The 22,857-nt window shown below is 34.8% G+C and overlaps 1 protein-coding gene across 2 annotated transcripts; it reads left to right on the forward strand.

The window, feature by feature from the left end:
• The first annotated feature begins 4,827 nt into the window (after nt 1-4,827).
• On the forward strand, nt 4,828-18,986 carry LOC119631691 (angiopoietin-related protein 7). Of its 2 annotated transcripts, none has more exons than XM_038024123.1 (6): nt 4,828-5,209; nt 5,978-6,102; nt 14,989-15,200; nt 15,394-15,604; nt 17,922-18,530; nt 18,605-18,986. In XM_038024123.1, the coding sequence occupies exons 1-6, from the start codon at nt 5,018-5,020 to the stop codon at nt 18,759-18,761; spliced, it is 1,506 nt and encodes a 501-aa protein (XP_037880051.1). In that variant the 5' UTR covers nt 4,828-5,017; the 3' UTR covers nt 18,762-18,986. The 2 variants fall into 2 exon arrangements, with proteins under 2 accessions (XP_037880051.1, XP_037880052.1); XM_038024124.1 differs by having other exon boundaries at nt 14,989-15,122.
• The last annotated feature ends 3,871 nt before the right edge of the window (nt 18,987-22,857 follow it).

Genomic DNA, 22,857 nt, shown 5'->3' on the forward strand with positions numbered 1-22,857 from the left:
AATCTCGAATCGGCTATGACCCTTTGTTTTACTCAGTAATAGAAAACATGAAAAAAAAAACTCCCTTTCCATGTATCGAACTTACTTACATCTTATCACCGACATATTTATATTAGATTTTCTATATAAATCGTTCAAAAAATTTAATGCATAAAGTTTGAGTTTCCCAGCAAACGTTATACCAGTGTTTGGGGGCCTTCTGCGGCTTCATTAACTCAGGCAACAGTTGATTTTTATTATAAAACAGGAACGAAAAGCAATTGTTTTCATCATTAGTTCGATAGCTAAACTTGGGCTCAATTAGCGCTTTTTTTTTTTTTTAACAACGTATGACGCATGCTCTGTAATTTGAACGTATTGAGAATATGTGAACATTGCCCCATATACCGTTTTTTGTTGTCGCATAAAAGTAAAAAACATTTTAAAATGCTGGAAAAACGAAAAAAGGCAAAGAATTCATGATTCTGTCTATTTGTGCACTGAAAATAGATTTGATAAATGAATCTCAATAAGTTTGCACACTATGATAGCATTTAAAATGGTCAGTACATATATACCCGCACGAGAGTTATCGTACTGACACAATGACTCCTGCCCTTGTTCGCGATAAACTGCTCAGTGTTTTAAATAATCTACTGTTGCTATGACTCGCCTATACAAACATCTCTCTGCGCTCCTGTGATAACGGCCAAAGAAAGGTCGACGCATAATTCATACTGAGCGAGTACAAACCGTAGCTAAGAGTTCTTATTCAATTGAACTTGAGACCAAACATTCTTTAGAATTTTATTCTGAATAAGGCAAAGCTAACTAAGGGTTTAAGCAAGAGGTTGTGCATATATGTATGTCTGCCATAAGGGATCTTTTCGAGCCCTCACCGTCGAATAAAAATTGACAGAATGACGAAGAAACACCGAACATTTTTTCATAACTTTCGATCCTAGGAAGATGTTTCGGAAAGCCAACTATACTGAAATGTTAGTCGAAACCAATTTCATGTTCACTCTATATCGGTTTATGAGAACACGTCGAGGATTAACTATAAGATTTTTACTATAAGTTTGAATATTTGGGTGAAGAACGTGCTCATGTGCGTCATTGCTATAGAAACAGATATGCGCCTTTGACATCTTGATACCTGGACTAGGTATAAAGAAACCAAATTCAAAAACCCAATCGTCAAAAAATTTTAGAATACCACATTACTGTCTTTTTGTAAAAGGAAAACTAAACATGGATTAAAATTATGTGCTCTGTAGTCCTGGTAGTAAACGTCATATTTGTATCGTAGCCACCAACCATTTACACGTGGTAATCGTTCAAGATATGGCTTTCAAAATACAATTTTGATAAACTCGCTTATTACGAGGGTAAGAATAAGAGTCGCAAGAAGAATGAGAATAAGGATAAGACTAAGAATTCGACTAAGAATCAGAAGAAGGATGAAAATACGAATAAGAATAAGGATAAGATTAAGAATGCAACTAACAACAAGAATACGAAGAAGCATAAGAATAAAAGTAAGATTAAGAATAAGAATAAGCATAAGACTAAGAATCAGAAGAAGGATGAGAATAAGGATACGAGCGACAATAAAAATAACAATAAGGATACGATTAAGAATGAGAATTAGGGTTAGACTAACAATTCGACTAAGAATCGGAATAAAAATAAAAGAAAGAATAGAAATAAGAATAGGAACGAGAATGAGAAGAAGCATGAGAATGAGGATAAGATTAAGAACAACAATTAAAATAATAATAAGGATAAGGCTAAGAAAGCGATTAAGAATAAGAATAAGCATATGAATAAGAGTAAGAATAAGAATAAGAATGAGAATGAGAATAAAATCCTGAAGAGAAATGGCGGATAAGGATAAGAATAGCAATAAAAATAAGAATCCGAATCAGAATAACGATAACAACAACGATAAGGATAAGAATAAAGAGTAAGAACAAAAACATGAACAGAAAGTAAGATAAAAATAAGGACAAGGATAAGAGGATCTACGACCTATTTCTGTCTCCATTCTATTTTTCTGTCTACCATGTTCAATAATTATTTAAAAAGGAAATTAAGCAAGTGCTCGTCATAGTTGTTTGCACGGGATAACATGGTAAATATAACAAGATAAGATTTTAACAAATTTTGAGTATAATCTTGTCCGGCTAATGAAAGGCTTTGGTACAGACAGTGGATAAATTTCTGCTAAATTGAAATTTGAAGCTTCGGAAATGTTTTTCCCGCTTCCCGTAACCTGTCTGTCGAACTTGCGTAACGTTGGCCCATTCAGTTTCCAGCTATAAGATTTTCCGCCCTAAGGCACATATATGCCAAGAAACTCTAGTTTGTTTTTCCAAATGGAAAATTGGAAACTGTAGCCGCATGGTAAGCGAGAGCAAAGAAAAAAAAGGAGGAGTTTAAGGAGCTGTCATGTTTCGATTTTTTTCTTAAAAAATTTGAGAACACGCACCAACCGCATATTAGTGAATTTTTATGCACAAAGTGATATTAAATTCTTATTAAGACAAACAGTAGATCGGCTGGATGTAAGCAACTTAAGTAATTTAAGATTACGTAACATTTTCAAGTCTAGAGCGAGGTTTCGATTCGATTTAATAATCGCGTCTACTTCTAATTTGTTAGTATTCGCGATAATAAAAAGTTTCATTCAGCGCATATGGAATGTTACTGCCCTTGCTTTAAATTACACAGAGAACCATAAGGGGAGTGTTACGCGTGTTGACATTTTTTTAAATGAAAAACATTTCCTTAAGATAAATATAGCTGCACAATATAATCAAATTGAATCTTACACTAACAGACAGACGTCTCTAGAAACTCTTTACATTAATTTGAATGCATTACCAAAAGAAGAGAGTAAAGGTTTGCGTAGTATCGTTAAGACGACCACCGAATTTTATTGAAAAGCCTGACTACGGTTGGAATGGTAGCACTCACTGCCTCTACTAGGTAATTCGAAAAAAGTAAGTGTGACAATCTTCATTTAAGTTATGAACTCATCTGCACACACTTTTCCACTCTTTTCTTTATCACTTTGTGGCATTTAAAGTGAAAAACATGCGACTGTGTCTAAGAGAAATTCGCGGAAAAAATGTCATATCTTCGAGAAAAGAGGATGAGGTAAATTATTGGAACAAAGAGGGGCAGCTTCTTTGGCTTAAGGAGTCGGCAGATTAATGGAAAAAGAAATTTATTATAATAAAAAACATGTCGAGAATCTTCTTGAAATACTTACGTAGAATACTTGTATATATAAAAGAAAATTAAAACCCATTTCGTGATTCATCACCTATAGGCAAGTAGATTAACACGTTGACTGCCACGGTACTTACCCTGATTCCGGTGTAAGAAGCCAGTTTAATTTAATTGTATTGTGCTATTAAAACCGTCTAGTGCAGTAAGATACTGTTGACGACGATGAAAATGCGACACTAGAGATTATACACAATATCGATGAAAAAGTCGTCGCCGAGCCCGAAAGATGAGACTACTCTAGGCCCAAAGCCAATTATACTATGAACTTTATCGTAGCTGTGCGAATGTGGCAAATAAATAGACCACGAGTTATCTCGTAGTTGGCAGTCAAAGTGTCATGTGAGTTTTTTCTTTTTTAAGATTCACATTTCCATCAAGGACTGTACGTACCACAGAGTGCTTTAAATTCAAAATGCCTCACATTTTTTGAAAAAAAATAATTTTGCTGGTGTTAAACCTAAATGAATGCCTAAGAATTTCCCTTCGTATCCTGTGACGATTCAAAATTTTCCTGTACGCAAAGCAGTTTGTTGACCATGGCCCAGGTATAACTTAGCAAGTGTTCCAAGTGCGTCCAAAGCTATATATACACTCACTCTATGTCACTCTGACGTTCCTAACTTTAAAGTTCGAATTTTTGCATTCCTCGCATGAATAGAAAAGTCCACTACTTACAGTTATTATAGCATAGAGTGCATAATGATCATATTCTTTATCAAGAGTTAACAAAGGCTTTTTGAACAAAACTCAAATGTCATTCCCTAATACCAAAGCAAGGAACAAGGCAATAAGTTAATCTTGTTGGGCTTTTGTTTTAACTGTCAAAAGAGTTTCGTTACTGTTACTGTCTGTTTGCACAAAGATAGTCTGATAATACTTCCCAACAAGTATGATAGCTTGACATGCATTCATGTGACTGCCGAACCTCTACCGTCATTAAAACTTTCAAAATCTTGGAATTTTTATCTTTTTTTTTTTTATATAGACGCGGAGAATATCTTCGAATTTTTACAAACATTTTTCGAAATAACATTCAAGCGTTCATTCCAAGCAGATTAAGGTGAGATCCGATGTATTCGCGGTTTTGCTTTTCCATTCAATTTTTGATCTTACATTCTAAAGAGATCGAGACAAATCTTAATTGTGTAGGGTACGTCATTCATTACCTGACTCTTTTTCCTATTCGCTGACTATTTTCTATTTATTAGGCGAGCTGATAAGATTAGAACGAGTTGAGAGAATTTGCAAAGTTTAGTTCGTGATGTTACAAACGAAATAGAAAAGTGAATAGACCTCTCAACGATCATGATGGCCATAAGAATTGCGTTCCGTTTTCATGTTTTGCAGCATCTTCATTTCAGCCAAAGTGAATACAAGATGCTTAAAGTAGTATTTGGGTTATTTATTAAGAAACATTAAAAATCGAATTAGCGGCTCTCGCGAGAGTAGCTGTAAGAGGGCTGCCTACATGTGTATGAGTAAATCAATAAATAACTAAAAGAAATTTGAAAAAAAATGGATATACGGAAAGATCATACAGTTTAGTTGTAACTTAAACGTCGAGTTGAGAAGTTTAAATTTTATAAGTAGCTGGCAAGCGATGCCGATTGCAAAACTAAAATCGAATTTATTCGAGAAAAATTTATTTATTCATTAATTAAATAAATATATTATTTGTAAAAAAAAAAAAGAATATTTCCTTTCGTTATTTGAATTAAGAGAGTGAAGGAAAGAAAAAATGCCGCCAGCGAATGTGTGCGCAAATTTAACGATAGCCTTTTATACAATAATTATTGTAATGCATTTTGCCGGCTGTCAGATGCAAGAAGAGTTAAATGCAACTTCTAGGCCAGCAACACAAGAGACTCATTGGCAGCAACGAACTACGAGACCGACAACAACACGAAATACTGCCACACGTTGGAGAGCGGTGGGTAAATAAAGTGAACAAACAAATTTCATTTCTTTCATATTATTACTATTATTATTATTTTTATTGTTATTGTTATTATTATTATTATTACGCTACTACTTACACGGCTATGGGAAGAAATGTTAAAAGATATGTGAACATAACAGAACAGAAAAGTTCAGAAAAGTAAACTAATTTGCTTCTATACGTATTCTTACGTAAGCGCTGCGACAGCAAATGCCCGTGCAAATGCTAGAGCGAGCGATGTGCTAAGCAAGTTCAATGTTCTATAAATGTTTTCAAATCGTTTAATACTTAACAAAAGGGTATTAATTAACGCTAAATAAACAAACTTTTGCAAACATGTGACGTTCAATTCCATTACCCGTATCAAGTGTTTTTGGTTTTGCTGGCTTTAAAGGAGAGATTAGCAGCGATAGATAGATAACCTTGTCAATTGAACTTTTTACTTTAGAACACTAGATAAATGCAAAAATATATATCTACATATCTATGAATATATATGTAAACATAGATATATATATGTAAGTATGTATTAGGAATGTTTGCGTAAAGATATAAAAGAAGAAAAAACCGATCGACCACAAGCCCAAGCAAGAATGTGTTTTTCACGATCAAGTTTCATTGGCCTGCGGGGAAAAACACTATTCTGTGAAAATTCGATGAAGACTAAGTGTGAATAAGAAAATTAATAAAACAAATCAAAAAATAATATAGAATGAAAAAACATTTATTTATTTCTTTTACATTTTAATAATCCCTTAGGCTCCCAACCCTAATACCTATAACTGTGATTATAAAGATTTATTAACCAAGATGCATGACCGCGTCAATTTACTGGTATCAATGGATGAAGATCAACGCAAACATTTGGATAACATTGATAAGAAGTGAGTTAAAATTTATATAAATTAAAAATTCAAAACAAAAAAAAAAACTCTATTAAAAATTATTCGCTTATCGCTTATCGTTCATCAAGTTTAATGCTTGCATTTTTATTACTCAGTTCACGACATAGTGAAATATATATATATATATAAATATATATATATAATAACTGATAGGGCCCTCTGTGAAGAAAATCGATCCGTTATGTCAAACTTGGATATCCCGAATAATTGTGCTTTAGGCGATATACTCCAGCCATACTTTTGATTACATACCTTTAGTAGCTCATAGTGCTGTGTCGCCGATCACTTTCATGGACTTTTTAAAAATTTCAACATTTTCGATTTGAAAAAATTTAATAACATAGAAAAATATGTAGATTATAAATGTATGTATGTATGTATTCATTCGTGATCAGCTTGAATAATAAACTTTACTTAGATATAAATGTCTCTCTGTCCGTCAGTTGAGATCGTTATAATGACTTTAAAATTTTGCCGAGAAAAAGAGATGCCGCCAAGTTAAGTCATACGTTGTGAAGTGTATCGGATACGCGAATTGATAATTTTTTTCTTACTTTAACCTGTGTATAATGGTATTTGAAGACTTGTAGTCATAAGATTATTTACAGCATTTATATATCTGACAGTGAGGCATTACAAGGCTAAGCTAAACTTTACAGAAGATGTGCATCTCGCTATAACATTCTGTTTCACCACGCCCTCGAAGCGGGCAGATATCCCATCTATTGGTAAACAACTTTGATTCTCTTATTTTAAAAGATGCGTAAACAGTAATAGACAACTTGTTGGAAACTTTAGAGGCATTGGTGTTGTATTTCCCGAACTAGTCGGGTGAGTTTTCTTCTCTTAAAATCGCTTAGAGATCACGTTCATTAGAGAGAGAGAGAGAGAGAGAGAGAGAGAGAGAGACCGCATCAATTTTAGTAATCATTATTATGAAAGTCGTCTCCTTTAACCTATCTCTCATACCCGATTAATTTTTATTATCCTTCTGCTGTCATGACAGATTTTTAAAGGTGCTTTTCAACTTATTTCGTTAAATCTGGGGCCCTTTAAGGCACCTAGTTGGAACCAATTATATTTAACCTATACATAAATGATCTCCATAAATTTTATCGTTAATTTTGGGCAGATTATTAAACCAATCGCGACCAATTTTTGGATTGAACATGAACAGACCTTACGATATATCTTTACGAAATCAAAAATTATAAACGAAAATATGAAAAAATTGTCATTAGTTTTTCGAGCTTGTACAGTTTATAATCTATCGGGCGCATACATACAGACACACCTAACACCGTTTCTCAACTGGTGGTTTTCAATGGATCAAGAAATGTTTTTTCCAAATTTCAGCTTATTTTCTTCATTTTTACGATTATAGTGACTTTGCAACAAAATGAAGAACTAAATGATCCTTTTTGGTAAAACTAAGCACCTGACATCGATACTTTGAAAAGTCGACCATATGGTAAAAATTTATGATAGATATATGCAGGGCGTGTCATATAAGCAAAAGTCACGAGAAACTTACAAGCGGTACACAAATGCTTTTTTGATGATCGAAAATGAAAAAAGGGTCAAAATGACGTAATTCGCAGTGCGAGTGTTAAAGAATCTAGTTACATGATGGTCTCACTCAAACTTGCAAAAGAAATATAAGAAACTCACAAGCGGAAGCTAAGTATTATAGTTTAAAAGCGTTCACAGAGGAATACGTTAACGACTCACACAAAATGGAGAATGAGTGCATTTGTTTACTCTGTTGGACTAGGAGTTTCAGGGTTTGGTGACAAAATTCCATCTCAATTTCCCTACTGAGGAACCTTCCCATCCGGCTAGGCTTTTTTATATGTTGGCGTAGAGAATTTGATGACTCATATCTTACGAAAAGACAACTGCTCACATATAAGCCTGGTAAGATCTATACTGGAGTGTCACATTGTCGTATGGTCACCCTGCTATCGTTGACATGTTGAATCAATTGAATCTTTATAGAAACAATTCTTTCTCTTTGTGCTGAGCAGTTCAGAAATGAGCTCATTTATCATGACTGAAAATGGAGTCATTAGAGATCGGTTAAGAAAAGTCGGCTTATCCTAGACACTTTCTGCGTGATAAAGCTAATCAATGATGCTATTAACTCATCTCGGCTGCACTAAGGCATATGACTTCAGTTGTCTCATTCTCATTATTATAACAGTTGGGAGATATGTATTTAACCTCAAGCTCTTTTGTAAAACTCTCTTCCTATAATCGCACATTATCGATGTCATACTTAAATTAATTAACTTTTAATATTCAGTGTCAAGAAAGTATGATTACGATCAGATGCCAAGGTTTGGCATGTTGGTCTCGGCTTAATAGTACACAGCTGTGCTTAATATATTACATATCGGCTGTGGGTGTGCTTCTGAGCCAGACGTGCACCGACTTTTTTCTATTTTTGCATTTTTCCCCGATTTATTTTTTAATGCATACATTTTAGCCATCTTCTACTTCACACACTCAACTTTCTTAAGCTTTGCCCGATTCCGTTAAACCGATATTGCAGAAGAGTTTAATGTATGCACGAATAATAACAAACAGATAATAATAATAATAATAATATTTTTTATTTTTTTTTTTACTTTATTTATTTATTTTAATTACTTATCTCGCATTTACCCATTAATATTTCATATAATTTGTAAATGTTTTTATACACCCGGAGAGAGATTATCGTTTATTAATATTATTAAATAATACTAATAATAATAATAATAATAATAATAATAACAGTGATAAAAAATCAAAAAACTATCATAAAACAATCACAATAAAGAAGATCGAAATAGAGGGATAAGTGAGAACCGAACACAAATAAATCTCCTCGGAACATTGCAACGTCTGTTCTTTGATAAGTGCTTTCACTTGCATACATTGTTCAATTTATCTTCATCTAAAAGCGCATTTATTGATCACTCGCATAGCGACATAGAACAACATCTTTAATGGATGCACATATATAACAATAAATTAATTCAAGTATTGAACGAAATGAAAATAAGAAGAGGGTCTAGGATACAGCTTTCGAACTGATCATCCGGATGCTTGCAAAGTCTCAAATTCGATATACGTAAGGAAAATAAGAGGTCCTCTCACAGGGGAACCCAAGCTGCTGCGTACCCCAAGGTTTGCCCCGCTAAAAAGCAGCAAGAGCTTCTGGTCATTCATGACAAAGAATTCGGGTACAATCTACTGCTTCGAACCCGATTCTGCTCATCAACGACCAAACATTGTGAAGAGATTTTTATTTTTTATTTGAAATTGTTTTCTCGATAGTACGATGTATACCGTCCATCTCTCTATATCTATAAACCTTCCTAGCCGCCATCATTCTTTCGTGCTCATACTGTGTGGCTGGTTATATACCAGAGAAGAAAGAATTCACGCTTTGATTAAACCGTCATTTAGAAGATATTTTCGGAGTATCACTATATAAAAAGAATAATCATTTTACTGCGATCAAGCTCTAATCACTAAAAGTACCTATAGGTCTCTATATGTGAAAAAGCCTCTCTTCAAGCGCTTATCAATAAACCAAAAAAAAAAAAAGTGCCTAGAAATAGTTTCGAATAAATTTGAATTGAAAACTATTACACAGCTGTTTTCCGGCTTACATTCGTCCGTCCATTAAAACGATGGTTTCCTGTCATATTTTAAAGTTTTCGCAGACTTGTTTTCTAATCTTTATAGAGGGCGGCTGCAAAGACATTTTTCAGGTTTTCGTATCTCAATACTGCGCGTAAGAGAAGCCTGTATATGAAGGCGTCACTTTACTTGCCCGTCTTTTACTTTACGGACTTTCGTTCTGGGAGCGGCGAAAATAAAGAAAAGTTCGTCTTGTAAACGCCTGCGCAATTTCCGATAGACATTTTTCAATATCGATATGACCTTTGGGTGAAAAACCTGTTAATAATTTTACAACTTTATGTATGCGTTACTTTAATTAGTTTTTTTTTTTTTTTTTTTTTTATTTTTTTTTTTTTTTTTTTTCAAACATTTCTGTTATTTTTAAATGCAATTTTGGCGGTGCCTTTATTTTGCATGCATATATATATATATATATATATATACATCAGTATCAGCGGCAGTTACGTGTAGTTAGCACTCATAAATTTACTTGTAGCGTAACCTTGACGATATCAATAGTTATATACAAACATTGAATTCGACATATTTTGTGTTGTGTCTTTTTTTCGTTTTTTGCTTGCAATTATGCAATACTACGCGATATCTCTCCGGTATTATTATTATCAAGCAAACCAAAAAAACAAAAACAAATAAAAAAAAAACACACACATGTCGCTGCTTTACATGCTAATTAACTAGAATATCTAAAAATGTCAATTATATGTGCGTTTGCATGTTCAAATCGATTTACTATTATGGTGTATAAGGTTTTGTGATTAATTGTTGCCTGCATCATCATACAGCGAAGTACTTGCTTCTTCTTTTTTTTTATAAACGCTATAAAATTATTAAAATTTTTCACGGCGAAAGAGAGTTCTTCAGTTAATGCAAAGAGAATTGCTGGATACAAGCAGATATTGAAGTGAAATGAGAAAATCATTTAGCACTACTTTGTTGCTTTGAGCAAATTTTTTCAAAGAGATTCGAAAACGTTTCCAAACGTCTCCGAATCGTTTTATTTCATATTCACTTGAAGGGCACAAATCGCATGTGTCTGCTGTTTGCTTGGAATGTTTAGATGAAGATGTGTGCGTCAATTCGCAACATCCTGCAATATATACAAAGGAGATCCGTCAGAGTACATATATGCTTCACAAGAGTTCTTCCTCAGCACCTAACATTTTAAGTCCCTTTAGTTTTATTCTTTTCTTTCCCTCTGTCCATCTGTTTTTAATGTGTGTGTGTGTGTGTGTGTGTGTGTGTGTGTGTGGGTTTTTAGGGGTTTTTCCCCACTTGTCACCAGTTTTCAAACGTCGAAAATTTTCATTGAAAAATGCAACATTGATATTAGCAATTGCTTCAACTTCATCCGCCGGAGGCGATATACCCACACATTTATTTATTTATAATATTTAGCGTAATGTTAATCAAACCAGTGCTTTAGACGTAAGATATGACAAAAAGACAAATATGTTGTTATAGAAATGTAATATAAAATTTCATAAGATCACAAAATGTTTGCCGGGAAGACTATGGATGCCTGCGGATCAGTAAACATATATTAAGAAGTTGTTGCTCTTGAAACTTTTCGCCCTGTCTTGTATGTCAATCAAGATAACGTGTAGAAGTCGTTATTGCTGCACGTCTTGTAGTTTAAGAGCAGAAACGCAATCTTTTTTTTTTTCTGTTGAAAAAAGAGCTCTTCTCAGATTTCATCATACACAGGTGTCCTGTTCTGATTTCACTTACTGTCGATACCAACTTGTTCGCGTGCAAGGACGCCGAGTGTTTTTGCCAAACTTGGAGCAGCCAACTTGGTTTTCATGACCTAAAATACGCTTACCACAGACGGACAGATAGACGTGCCTAGATTGATTCTGTTTTGACCAAGAACATGTCTACTTTAGAGGGCGTTACATTAAATGAAATGTTGTGGATATTAAAGCGGAATGTCTTTTTTTTATGTCGAAGAAATCCCATGAGGCTCTAAAGAAAATCTAAGTTTGAGGCTGCAGCTTAAATTTCAAAGTAATCGGAAGAGAACTACGGATACTAACGGTACGATAAAGTATGGAGTTGAGGAAAACGTATCTATCGTGCAAATCACTTGCAATACTAACATGACTTGTAATCGTAATTACTTCCGAAAAATTTACTTATTGTGTTCCGGTGTCTTAAAGTTTTCTTTCATTCCTAAATATTCAATTTGTATAAGCCAATGAGGAAAGGTGGACATTATCTCTCAAGCTCGACTGATATTCAGGTATGCAGTCTCCGAATTAAATTTTTTTATAGCTGAATTTTTTTCTTACATAGCAGAGGTATTACCAAAATTTCTAAGCAACTGATGATAAAATGTACCAACTGTACAGAGAATTCTTCGGTTTTGGCAACCCTGTTTCGGTGAAATGTTTAGAACAGAATTGTCATCCAGGGCATTCGGTCTAAGTAACCGAGTAGAGTCGTAAGAAGAGCGACTAGTAAGTCAGTGTTCGCGGTTTCAAAACTTAAGTGCCGTGAAGTATTTTTTGGTCGCGCCCAGTCGGAAAAGGCATAACACCTCCTTATATGGGCACTAGGGTGTGCCCATCATCTCCCTTTTTTCTTTCTTCATCTTCTTGCTTCTCTTCTTTCTGATAGACTTTGTGGACATTGCCTGAGTGATGGGTCATAATAAAAAAAATTGTATGCTTTACGTCATGTTTGCCACGTTACAATATCAACTACATTTTTCCTAATTTCACGGGGCGTGAAATTGAAGACATGAATGATGATTTCAATAGGACAGATGCTACAAGCAACACAACACGCCTCGTTTTTGCATTATTATGCGAGAAATTTCTCAATTTCCCAGGCTATGTGCGGACGAGTCGTCAACAAGTCCCATCGTTAATATTTGATTGATATTGCAGTTCACCAGCACCAGCAAGGGCCAAACCAAAGAAGTTTTGATTTCTTGAGTCCTTATTCACGTTTACTCTTGGAATCACGAAAGTTACGTTAACTTCATCGCTCGACGTGGAACGGTTACAAGCACAATTCGAAAGTCATGTAAGATCTGTCTACGTCAGATAGAACTTGTCTTTTAATCGCAAGCCATAGTTTGAATAGATAACTCTTAAGAGAACCTAATCCGGTTAATACAATAAAATGTTTGATTCTGAAAGTGTACGGAGATGCTTCATTTTTGCTTCGGCAGGCAGTACAAAGTTAAAATTATCTGCAAATATTGTTTAGGTTCCAGCTGGGGAATGGGAATAGAAGTATGAGGGCAAATTTGAACATAACGAATGCACTGAACATTGCTACTTACTATCATTTCGATCAGTCTAAAATATTGAAAAGTTTCTTCATTTTCTTTTGCACAAATTGACAGACGTGTTAAACTACTACACTTATGGTTATGAACACGAAAAACTTACAGATGATTGGCATCTAATTAAAATTAAATATTCTTACGCATGCACATATGCAGGGAGTCGTGAAATTTGTACATGAACACGTAAAGAATATTTTATGTATTTTTATGTATATTCTAAACATACACATGTATTTGTGTCAGTGTGTGTGTGTGTGTGTGTACACTTACTTATTAGTTTGTTGCATCGAACGAAATTTATATTTATACAGTGATTATCAAGATTTATGGAATATATTTTTATAGTGTTATTTGAATGTTTTATTATCTGTAGCTGACGTTGCAGAATTTGGCGATGAACATTTTTATACCCCCCAGCAAAGGATGAGGGGTATATTCATTTTGTCGAAACGTTTACAGCAACCAGAACGAAAGCTCGTATATATATCCTCGATTTGCATTAGATTTTAAGTTGACTGAAGCATTTTCGTCTGTCCGTCCGTGTAAAAAGAAAGCTATCCGCTTTAAACCCGGTCGAAGTATTTAAAGATCTAGTATTGAGACTGATCCATCTAGCTGTCTGTCCGTCTGCATAAGATCGCTTGTAAACATGCAAAGAAAAGCTATCGACTTTAAATTTGGTAGAAATATTAAAAGTTCTTGCACGCAGGGCACTATCGAGACCGGTCCGTCTGGCTGACCGGTTCTTCTGACCATAAAAGTGAAGCTATCGTCTTCAAATTTGTCAAAGACATTAAAAGTTCTTGCACGAAGATTGATATTGATTGACATTGCGCCACATCGGTCGAAGGAGACGCCTGCAAAGCAACCAAAACCGAGAATATCCCTGCTTTCCGTGCTTTTTTGCTCGCTACTCATAAGCTACGACAGACACATGATATAAATTTCCGGTCCACACATGGCGCACCCAGCACCCAATAGAGTATGAAAACTCAGTTTTCTTCCTTTTTTAATCGCTTTTAGGATAACGTTGAAGGGTATAAAATATTCGTTCGTAGACGAATATAATTTTCTTAATTGTTTCAATTATTAATGAATGCGAGCCAAAGTTGGATAATATTGCAGAATTTTTTTTTTGTGTACCTTTTGCATGCTAACACTTTCCTTTGAAAGAATCAAACGAAGAGAGACCATGCGTTCACTCGGTTATAAGCTTGACTTTTAATTAGGATATTTTTGTTGTAAATGAAACAGCAAGCGGCTACAATTCCAAAAGACATATTCTATAAACACAATCTATCAATAAAACTTTACTTAGCAGTACTTGAAGCTTAATCCTTCTTGATCAACTATCCCCAGTGTCAATGCGTCAATTTTTCATAGGTTTAGTATCCTTATCATGTAGTCGTATAGATGGTGGCAGTTGGCTTAAAATTTTCCTTTCTTAACCTAGCACCATCTTTGCCTACACTCAGCTAAGCAAGTGAATGCGATGAGGTGCCAGCCTGCCCTTATTTTCATTTTTTTGGCCCATTGGTACTACAATGTTATTTTATGTAAAACTTTTAAATCTATGGGGTCTTAATGAAAGCATTCAAGCATTTCGATGGTTGAGTAACATTCTCATTTAATTTATGCGTATTATTGCAAGGGATCGTTTGAGGGTAAGATTTAAGTTTTGTGCTTAAAATATCACACAATCGATGACAAAGTCAAGTAGTGACTCACTCGACTTTTAAAGTTCCTTTCTGCAACGCGAAGGCTTAGAAATCATATTTGCATTAATCCGGATTCTAAATCTTTTGAATGTGATTTAAAAGGGCGAAGAAAATGATGACAATTTTTTGTTTCTTCTTTTTTTTTATTTTCAGAATTGTTCAGTTTGAGGCGAGCAATTTGGCGCGCATGGAGTCGCTGGCTGTGCAGCAATTAAATTTTCACAAACGCATCGATGTTGTGGAGCATATGCAACGCCTAACGCGCGAGAGCGTCGTCGAGTTGTTAGGTGAATTCGAAACATATACGAAGAAACTCAATCACACTGATCAATCACACAATAACAAAGCAAATATTGATTTAAACGGTAATTAACAAATAATTTCATGGTGACGGCTGACTGCATTCTAAAAACTATTGAATAATAATTAAATTAAAATTCAATTAAACAAAATGTTTTATAGACTGCATGTAGTAAAGAAAATATTTCGAAAACAAAATGCTTTACTAAAATATTTTTGTATATTTTAAGTAAAAAAATTTACGTTTATTCTCAATAGAATTGAATACTGTACGCAAAGCTCGTCAATTACCGCAGCAATACAATCAAACTACACTAGGTAGTGGTGGTGGTAATATTGGCGATAACGACTTTTCCAATTCACAAAAGTTAAACGCTATGGCGGTGTTTTTGGTTTCACTTAGAACGGCCGTAAAAGATTTACAAAACGATTTACAAACCAATGTTACCCGTCTTCTGCAACAAACTGGGTGAGTAGAGTAATCGAGTACACCAGCGATTGACTGACTAACAATCAAATAAGCGGCAACGAGCACGTCAACGGCAATAATCAAACAAATTCCTTACGATAACTAATGTTTTATTTATATTGCGGCGATTAGTTGACAGAAAGAGAGAGAGAGAAAAAAACAAAAAAAATTAAAAAATATTCTCGATAAAGTATTAAATAAAATTCTCATAAAATTAAAGGCGTCAAGCGTTAGACGTGCCCAGTGTAAATTGGCAATGAAACTTTAACAAAAGATTAAGCGATTTGCCCCAAGTTTAATGCAGTGTCTACTCGTTTCTAAGAAGACACTATATGACACTATGTGGACGACCTGATGCTATAATTGCGTAACTAATAGCTCTGCTCCATCTATCTACATGCTTAGATCTGAGATCCACACCATCGAATCACTACTTTAATCATTCGCTTTGTAATACTTGGAAATGAATATTGGCCGGCCACGTAGGGTAGCGAAAGATTACGAGTTTATTTAGTTTTATCTATCGGTCTGTGCGTCTATCTGTCAATCTGTCGCTTACACAAAATCATCAAAGCTAAGATAGAATGTCAAAACTTTGTACACACATTCGTTGCTTAACGAAATCGATCAAGTGTGGAAGTGCAATTAATTGATCAAAGAACACAACTACAGTAAAGCATAAATGCTAGTTAAGCAAAACAAAGATTAGTGTTACTCGCATTGCGCATAAACTAACCCAAATGCGATGAAGTTTGCTGCTACGCTACGTTCTATGAGTGATAACGTTTTCCCGGGCACGCAGTCGAAATTTAATTTTTTTTTATTTTTTATTTTTTAGTTTTTTTTTTTTATTCCCTTGAGTTGCTTTCAGAGATGAAAGTGGTGAGCATAGAAGATTCGGCCAGAGCCGAATATCATTTTTTTACTTGTTTGCATATGCATTGCATTAAAAATTTTAATTAAGATTGCTTGGCACGATAATTGAAAAGTTCGCAGAATGAAAATGATAAATTTAAAATCAAAAAAAAAAAAAAGAATAAATTTTGTTTTGAACAAATTCTGTCGTAAACTTTATCGCAAACTTTTGATTAATTCTCTCGTCGATTCCTCATGTCAGTTTGTACAAGCCTCTCATGGCCGGGCATGTCCTATAGAATATTTTAGATTTTTATGGATCGATGTAAACCGAAGAAGAACTGATTTGATTAATACAATACTTGCTCGAACAATTCGTAGCGTAACTCTATTAAATTGAAATTTGCGTGAACACATTCCTTGACCGATCTAAAAGGTTTTAAAAATAATCTCTTGTCAATCTTAATGAACATTAATTAGAGAATCGCCCTCAGCTTTCCAAAAAGTATCACTGTAGTCCTAATATTCGATTCATTTATCTTCAAACTTCAACAATTGCTTGCATGTTTTAGCTCATTATGTAGAATCCAGTACTCAAGGTTTGAAAAACAAAAAAAAAAAAAAAACCATTTAATTGATTAAAGTGACCCTCATCTTGCATATCACTCGATAAAGATAATTTTCTTCGTTAGAAAAAGAAAGACCCGTTGAGTAGCAATATATACTATCCCAGCAAAGTCACGCATAGTTCATTATTTAGAAGAAAGTTCATTATGCAAGCTTGTATTATGACGGCAAGGTTCAATAGGCCCATGGGAATGAACTTTGATTTTCAATATTTTTCATTTTAAAAAATAGAGAAAAATTAATGAATCGATTGTGACAAATACTCGTAAGACTTACTATAAAAATTTGGAATATTTTGCATAGTTTTCCTCCGTCTCTCCACACTTTTCGGTTACGTCTGTCGAAACCCATCTCTGACGAAAACGATGAAATACAGTTTGTGATAAAATTTCTTCCTTTAAAGAAAACTTGCAGGTCATAGTCGTTGCTTTAATTGATAGCCAGACCGACCGATCTACCGATCAATATACGTAAATCAATTCCTCTACTCACGCTGATCGAGTGTCTCTTTATTTGTCATTGTATCCATCGCCTAAAAAAAAAAAAAAAAAAAATTAGAAATCATTTTGAAGAGATATTTACCTATGGTAACCTTCCCTTAATGCACATAGTCTCCTTGCCTTTTTTACATGTTAATTAACCCAGTTTGCAATCATTAAAATGTTACTCAAATTAATTATTATTATTAGTAATAGTATTGCGATAAATATTTGTTCAATAGCTCACTTAACCGGTCCCTTATATTTTACGATTTATATAAATACTTTTTACATATAATTTTTCATTCTTTATTTACTTATTTATTTATTTATTTATTTACTTTTATTCTTATTAGAAATGTTCAAAGGCGTTTCAATAACTTGATCAGACGACAACTTAACCAACTTAGTTATTTACCCCCTCACCTGGCGTCAGCATCACAACCGCAATTGGTGACCAGTTGTGCTCAAAGTGATGCACCTGTGCGGGGCATACTACGTTTGCAATTGACAAGCTCTTCGGAACCGTTTTATGTTATGTGCGATAGCCAGTCCATGGGCGGCGGTTGGACAGTGATCATGAATCGGTTCAATGGCGATATAAATTTCGAGCGCGGCTGGCTCGACTACAAAAACGGCTTTGGCAACTTGGCCGGTGAATTTTTCATCGGTCTCGATAAATTGTACGCTTTAACTGCTGTTGAGATAAACGAATTGCTGATTGTCTTGGAAGATTTTCCAGGCAATCGTAAATACGCCCGATATAATTTGTTTGCCATTGGGAACGAACAGGAAATGTACGAATTGAAGTTGCTGGGCAAATATGAAGGTGACGCTGGCGACTCGTTTAGCTATCATGCCGGCAGTAAATTTTCTACTTATGACAACGATAATGACGGTTGCGTCGATTGTAATTGCGCTCAGTCGCATAAGGGCGCCTGGTGGTATAATTGGTGCGATCAAAGGTAAGCATAGATCAATTTTGCCTCTGCATGCAGCTCCGCGCCTCTGATAATATTCCATTCATTTCATTATTTAGCAATTTGATGGGTCCGTATCATTCTATGGATGACAATAAAATCGAACAATACCGCGGCATGTACTGGCAAGACTGGCTGGGTCCCACTTACTCTCTAAAAGCAGCTAAAATGATGATACGTCCCATTAATTGGGATCAGGATGCTCGTAGACGTTGAGTTTCTCTCTTTTCTTTCTTTTTTTTGTATTTGTTTTTTTTTTTTTTGTTTTTTTTTTTCATTTTGTACAAAACTCATAAATGTGTTCAAATATTTGAAGAGCGATGTTTTATAAGTACATATATACATACATAATACATAAATTATTATTCTTTAATACAGTATTTATTAAAAAGTAACTGCTTCTAATAAAAAAAGAATAAATGCTTACGTCATCTTACTTAATAGATTGACTCAATGTTGACAATTATATCGACAGTGATTTACGGGAATACTGGAAAAATGGACATAACAGAAATAGAACGATACATTTTTATGTAACTTCTCATGCTATTCGCCATTTTTGTAGAACCAAGAACTTATGCTCGCCCTGACGTCTACCATCTAACGACCGTTGGTAGGATCTCTTCAACGGCAAACACTAAGCGTAGCGAAAGCCCTTGCTTTAATCGCAAGCATCCTCGCTGTCCCCTAGTCGTGTAACTCACTGACGGTCAGAAAGAACTGAGGAAACCAAAGAGAAAGGGAGATGGTGGCCGCATTCTAATGGGTGTGTACCGAAACGGTAGTTGTTATGCATTCATCAACCGAGCGTTCACTATAGCTATGACAAAGCCAAGTAAACTTGCTTGACTAAACGTGCTTGAGATTCGGGACCACAATTCTCTTCCGGGTTTATAATATTGTGATGGCGAATGTTTGAGGAAGAATTTGCTCACAATATACATAATACAATAACAATTGTTGAGTACCATGTCATTGGTTATTTTGTAGTACGTGAAAATCTATGGTTTATTAAAGTTTTCGTTTACAATTTTGAAAAGAAACACCAGAACCTACGCTAGGGGTTATATTCTGCCAAGTCGCTCTGACTTCTCTTTCGCAACGCAATATAATACACAACTTAGCAGATTTGATTATCTGTAACTCTGAAATCTTGGAAGCAAAGTTGTTTAGCATTTTCCCTGTATGTGCAGACGTTTTTTCAGGGACAACACAAGCCATCGGTATTTTTAGCTCGTGCAACACTAAAGATATCCTCACTATATGCAATACACGAGTAAGATTTCTTATAAAATCTCTTTGCTAACCCCCTTATAATCTAGACAACTTGTGCTCTAGAGTAGATTAAGTTAGTGCGGATGCATGCTAACACTTAGAAGGACTTAAGACACTTTCCTTCAATATGAAATGAATAATGTTCCCATACATTTGTATGTGTGGAGCCTTCATCTTCATTCTTGCTCCTTAAGAAAATATACACACGCTTGCACTCTTTCCATTCATTGTTTTCTCCACATCCCATTAAGCCTCAAAGTAGAATATGTTGACGCACATTGCTATGATAAGGAAGGTTTCATACTCGAATTCATGTATATTTTCTGTTGCTTGCACCTACCTATACCGCTTAATAGGTGCAGGCAAAGGCAATATATTATAATGAACGCTGTTGTCCAGTTTTTATGGGACATACACTTGTTGGGGAAAGTCAAAGTTAACAACATAATCCTTTTAATTTCCTCTCAAAGTATATCGAAAGTAAAACGCTTTCCTTTGTTTACATAGAATATATATTTTTTAGGCGATACTTTCGTTAAAAGGGTTTTTTACTCGAGGAGATGTAAGGTAATCAAGAGAAACAATACTGAATCTAAAAGCTTTGGTTCTCTCATTTTCTTTCTCGATTCGCAGTTTAAGCTATGTACGGCAATGAGCCGTCTCTCACTAACCTTCATCAGAACATTTTCTCATCCGAGCGCGATCTTCGTTGCTTACAGTGACTTGAAAATTGTGCCTCAATGGCGAAATGAAATTAGCTTTTCCAGGTCTAGACAAGGGCCAGGTCTGGATCGGCCGAGTTTCATTTTTTGGAACGAAGCACCATTCCTTGGCATTGTAAAACAATGGTACAGCGAGGTAAATCTTGGCCATCGTTCGCTTAGCATTGAAAACCGTTAAGGTCGTCCAAAATCAGACGATATACCAGAAAATATTAATGCTGTGCGGAAACTGGTAATGCAAGATCGACATGTGACATACTGTGAAATTGGGCCAGCATTAGACGCCAGTTCCTAATCCTGCACGATCATCTCGCTGGGCAAAAGGTTTTTAGCTTTTTGAAACCTAAAAAATGTTGCGTGGTTCTATCGACGAAAATCAAGTTTTAAGGCGTACAATGACAGTAACAGGTGGACAAGTGACGAATCATGAACCCCTGTGCCTAAAAGTAAGGAGCAGTCAACTGTAGGGGCTATTAAGATAGAAAATTCCTCGGTTGTAAGGAATTTTGTTTACCTTATTACTGTGTGTTGGGATTAGCTCATCAGGCTATCCAGGCATTCAAAATTGCTTAAATTAACACAGAGAACTTACCCTCCAATAACTTTTCAAAACATGTACATGTTGCTTATAAAAAATGAACAAGGCCATAATATTTATTGTGGTCAAACCACTCTTGCTAGCTAAGGGATTTTAAAGGCGTATTACTCAAATACATAAATTCTAACGACCCATGCGTTACTAATGAGCCATGCGGTAATAAAGTTCGCCAATTTAGTGAAGCTTCCTAGAGAATAATGGGGTGCTTACCTAAATTTTACTCTGTACCTAGTTAGATCCTACGTGGTCCAGCCTAAGGTCTTAGACAACTAGACAAGCAGTATTAATACGTTTAGAGGAACGTTAGGCGATCATTTTTAAATGCCGTACAAGCATAAGCTTGACGGAAATCTTTGTTGAAAAAAGAGGAAAACAGTCGAACGGGCAGCATCATTCTTCATCATGACAATGCGAAATCTCACACCATTCTTATAAGAACCGATTATTTAAACACTGAAAAATTCATATTGAAGGCTGATCCGTCATATAGTCCTATTTTGGCAACCAATGACTGTATTTTTTCCCGGATACAAGAAACAGTTGATGCCTTCAACAACCACAGTTTGGATTTAAGCGAAATGTTTCTAACGCGTGCAAAAGTGCGTATGATTGTCACCCATGAAGGCTGGCAATACGAATGCTGCCTGAAGTTAAAATTAAGATTTGTCCAGAAACAATTTGTGAGGAAAACAGTTATGATTTATGATAAGCTCTTATATCGCACGTGGTCGCATACTGCTGATGAATGTTGTTCACAAATCTATTATACGCGATCACGACGCTATTGCACATCCTCATAACAAATTTTATTATAAAAAAAAAGAAAAAAAAACAAAATATTATTTTTTAAATAAATTCGTTAAGCAATTTAGCAGAACGCATATGTTCGCTACTATCGGTTGCTGTGCTTAGGCATGCATTGCATCAGTTTAATGACACTTTATTAACTCGAAACCACCCCGGCCGGGAGTTCGCCTCTCGGTACATATTTTTCTTTTTCTTTTTCCTTTTGTTTTTTTTTTTTTTTCTTTCCTTGGGATTAAGATGACCCTTAAGAGAAGAGTCTTCTATTAATGAGTTCGACTGGTATTTTTATGCATCATAATCATAAGTAGACTATGAAAAATTTCGATAGAATTCGTTGATCGAACATTTCCTAAGAAACTGATATTCTCCCCTATAGATAGAGGATCATTAGTGCATTATACACGCTTTCCATTGAAACTGAAGATCGTTGCCAGACATAATCATGCATGAAGCACGTTACGTATTGACTTTGCAAAGCTTGAAATGAAATTTGAATACCTATATATATACGAGATTGTCGGTCTATGTCGCAATATTACGATAATTTTTCATTTAGCGCTCTTGTAGGTTATGTTAGAGGTTAATTTCTAATATCATTTTTCTTTATTTCATTTCACTCTCGTATATTCTCTGCTTGTAATGACCATTGATTTACATATAATTTCATGGGATTATTATACAATATGACCCGATGACGTCATACCGGTAACTATATACATATATATATGCGATTAACTAAAGGCAGAAAATTTACATGGAGCACGCGATTTTGTAAATTGACTAAATAGTCGCCGTAATAATGGGACAAAAATTATTTTTATTGCTTCGCGAACAATTTTATATAAAACTCATAAGCATTCAATCGTTTCCATCAGAAAGTATGGAGCGCTCATTCATATATAAGCTGATA

The sequence above is a fragment of the Glossina fuscipes genome, unplaced genomic scaffold, assembly GCF_014805625.2.
Source record: "Glossina fuscipes isolate IAEA_lab_2018 unplaced genomic scaffold, Yale_Gfus_2 1, whole genome shotgun sequence".
Taxonomy (NCBI): Eukaryota; Metazoa; Arthropoda; class Insecta; order Diptera; family Glossinidae; genus Glossina; species Glossina fuscipes.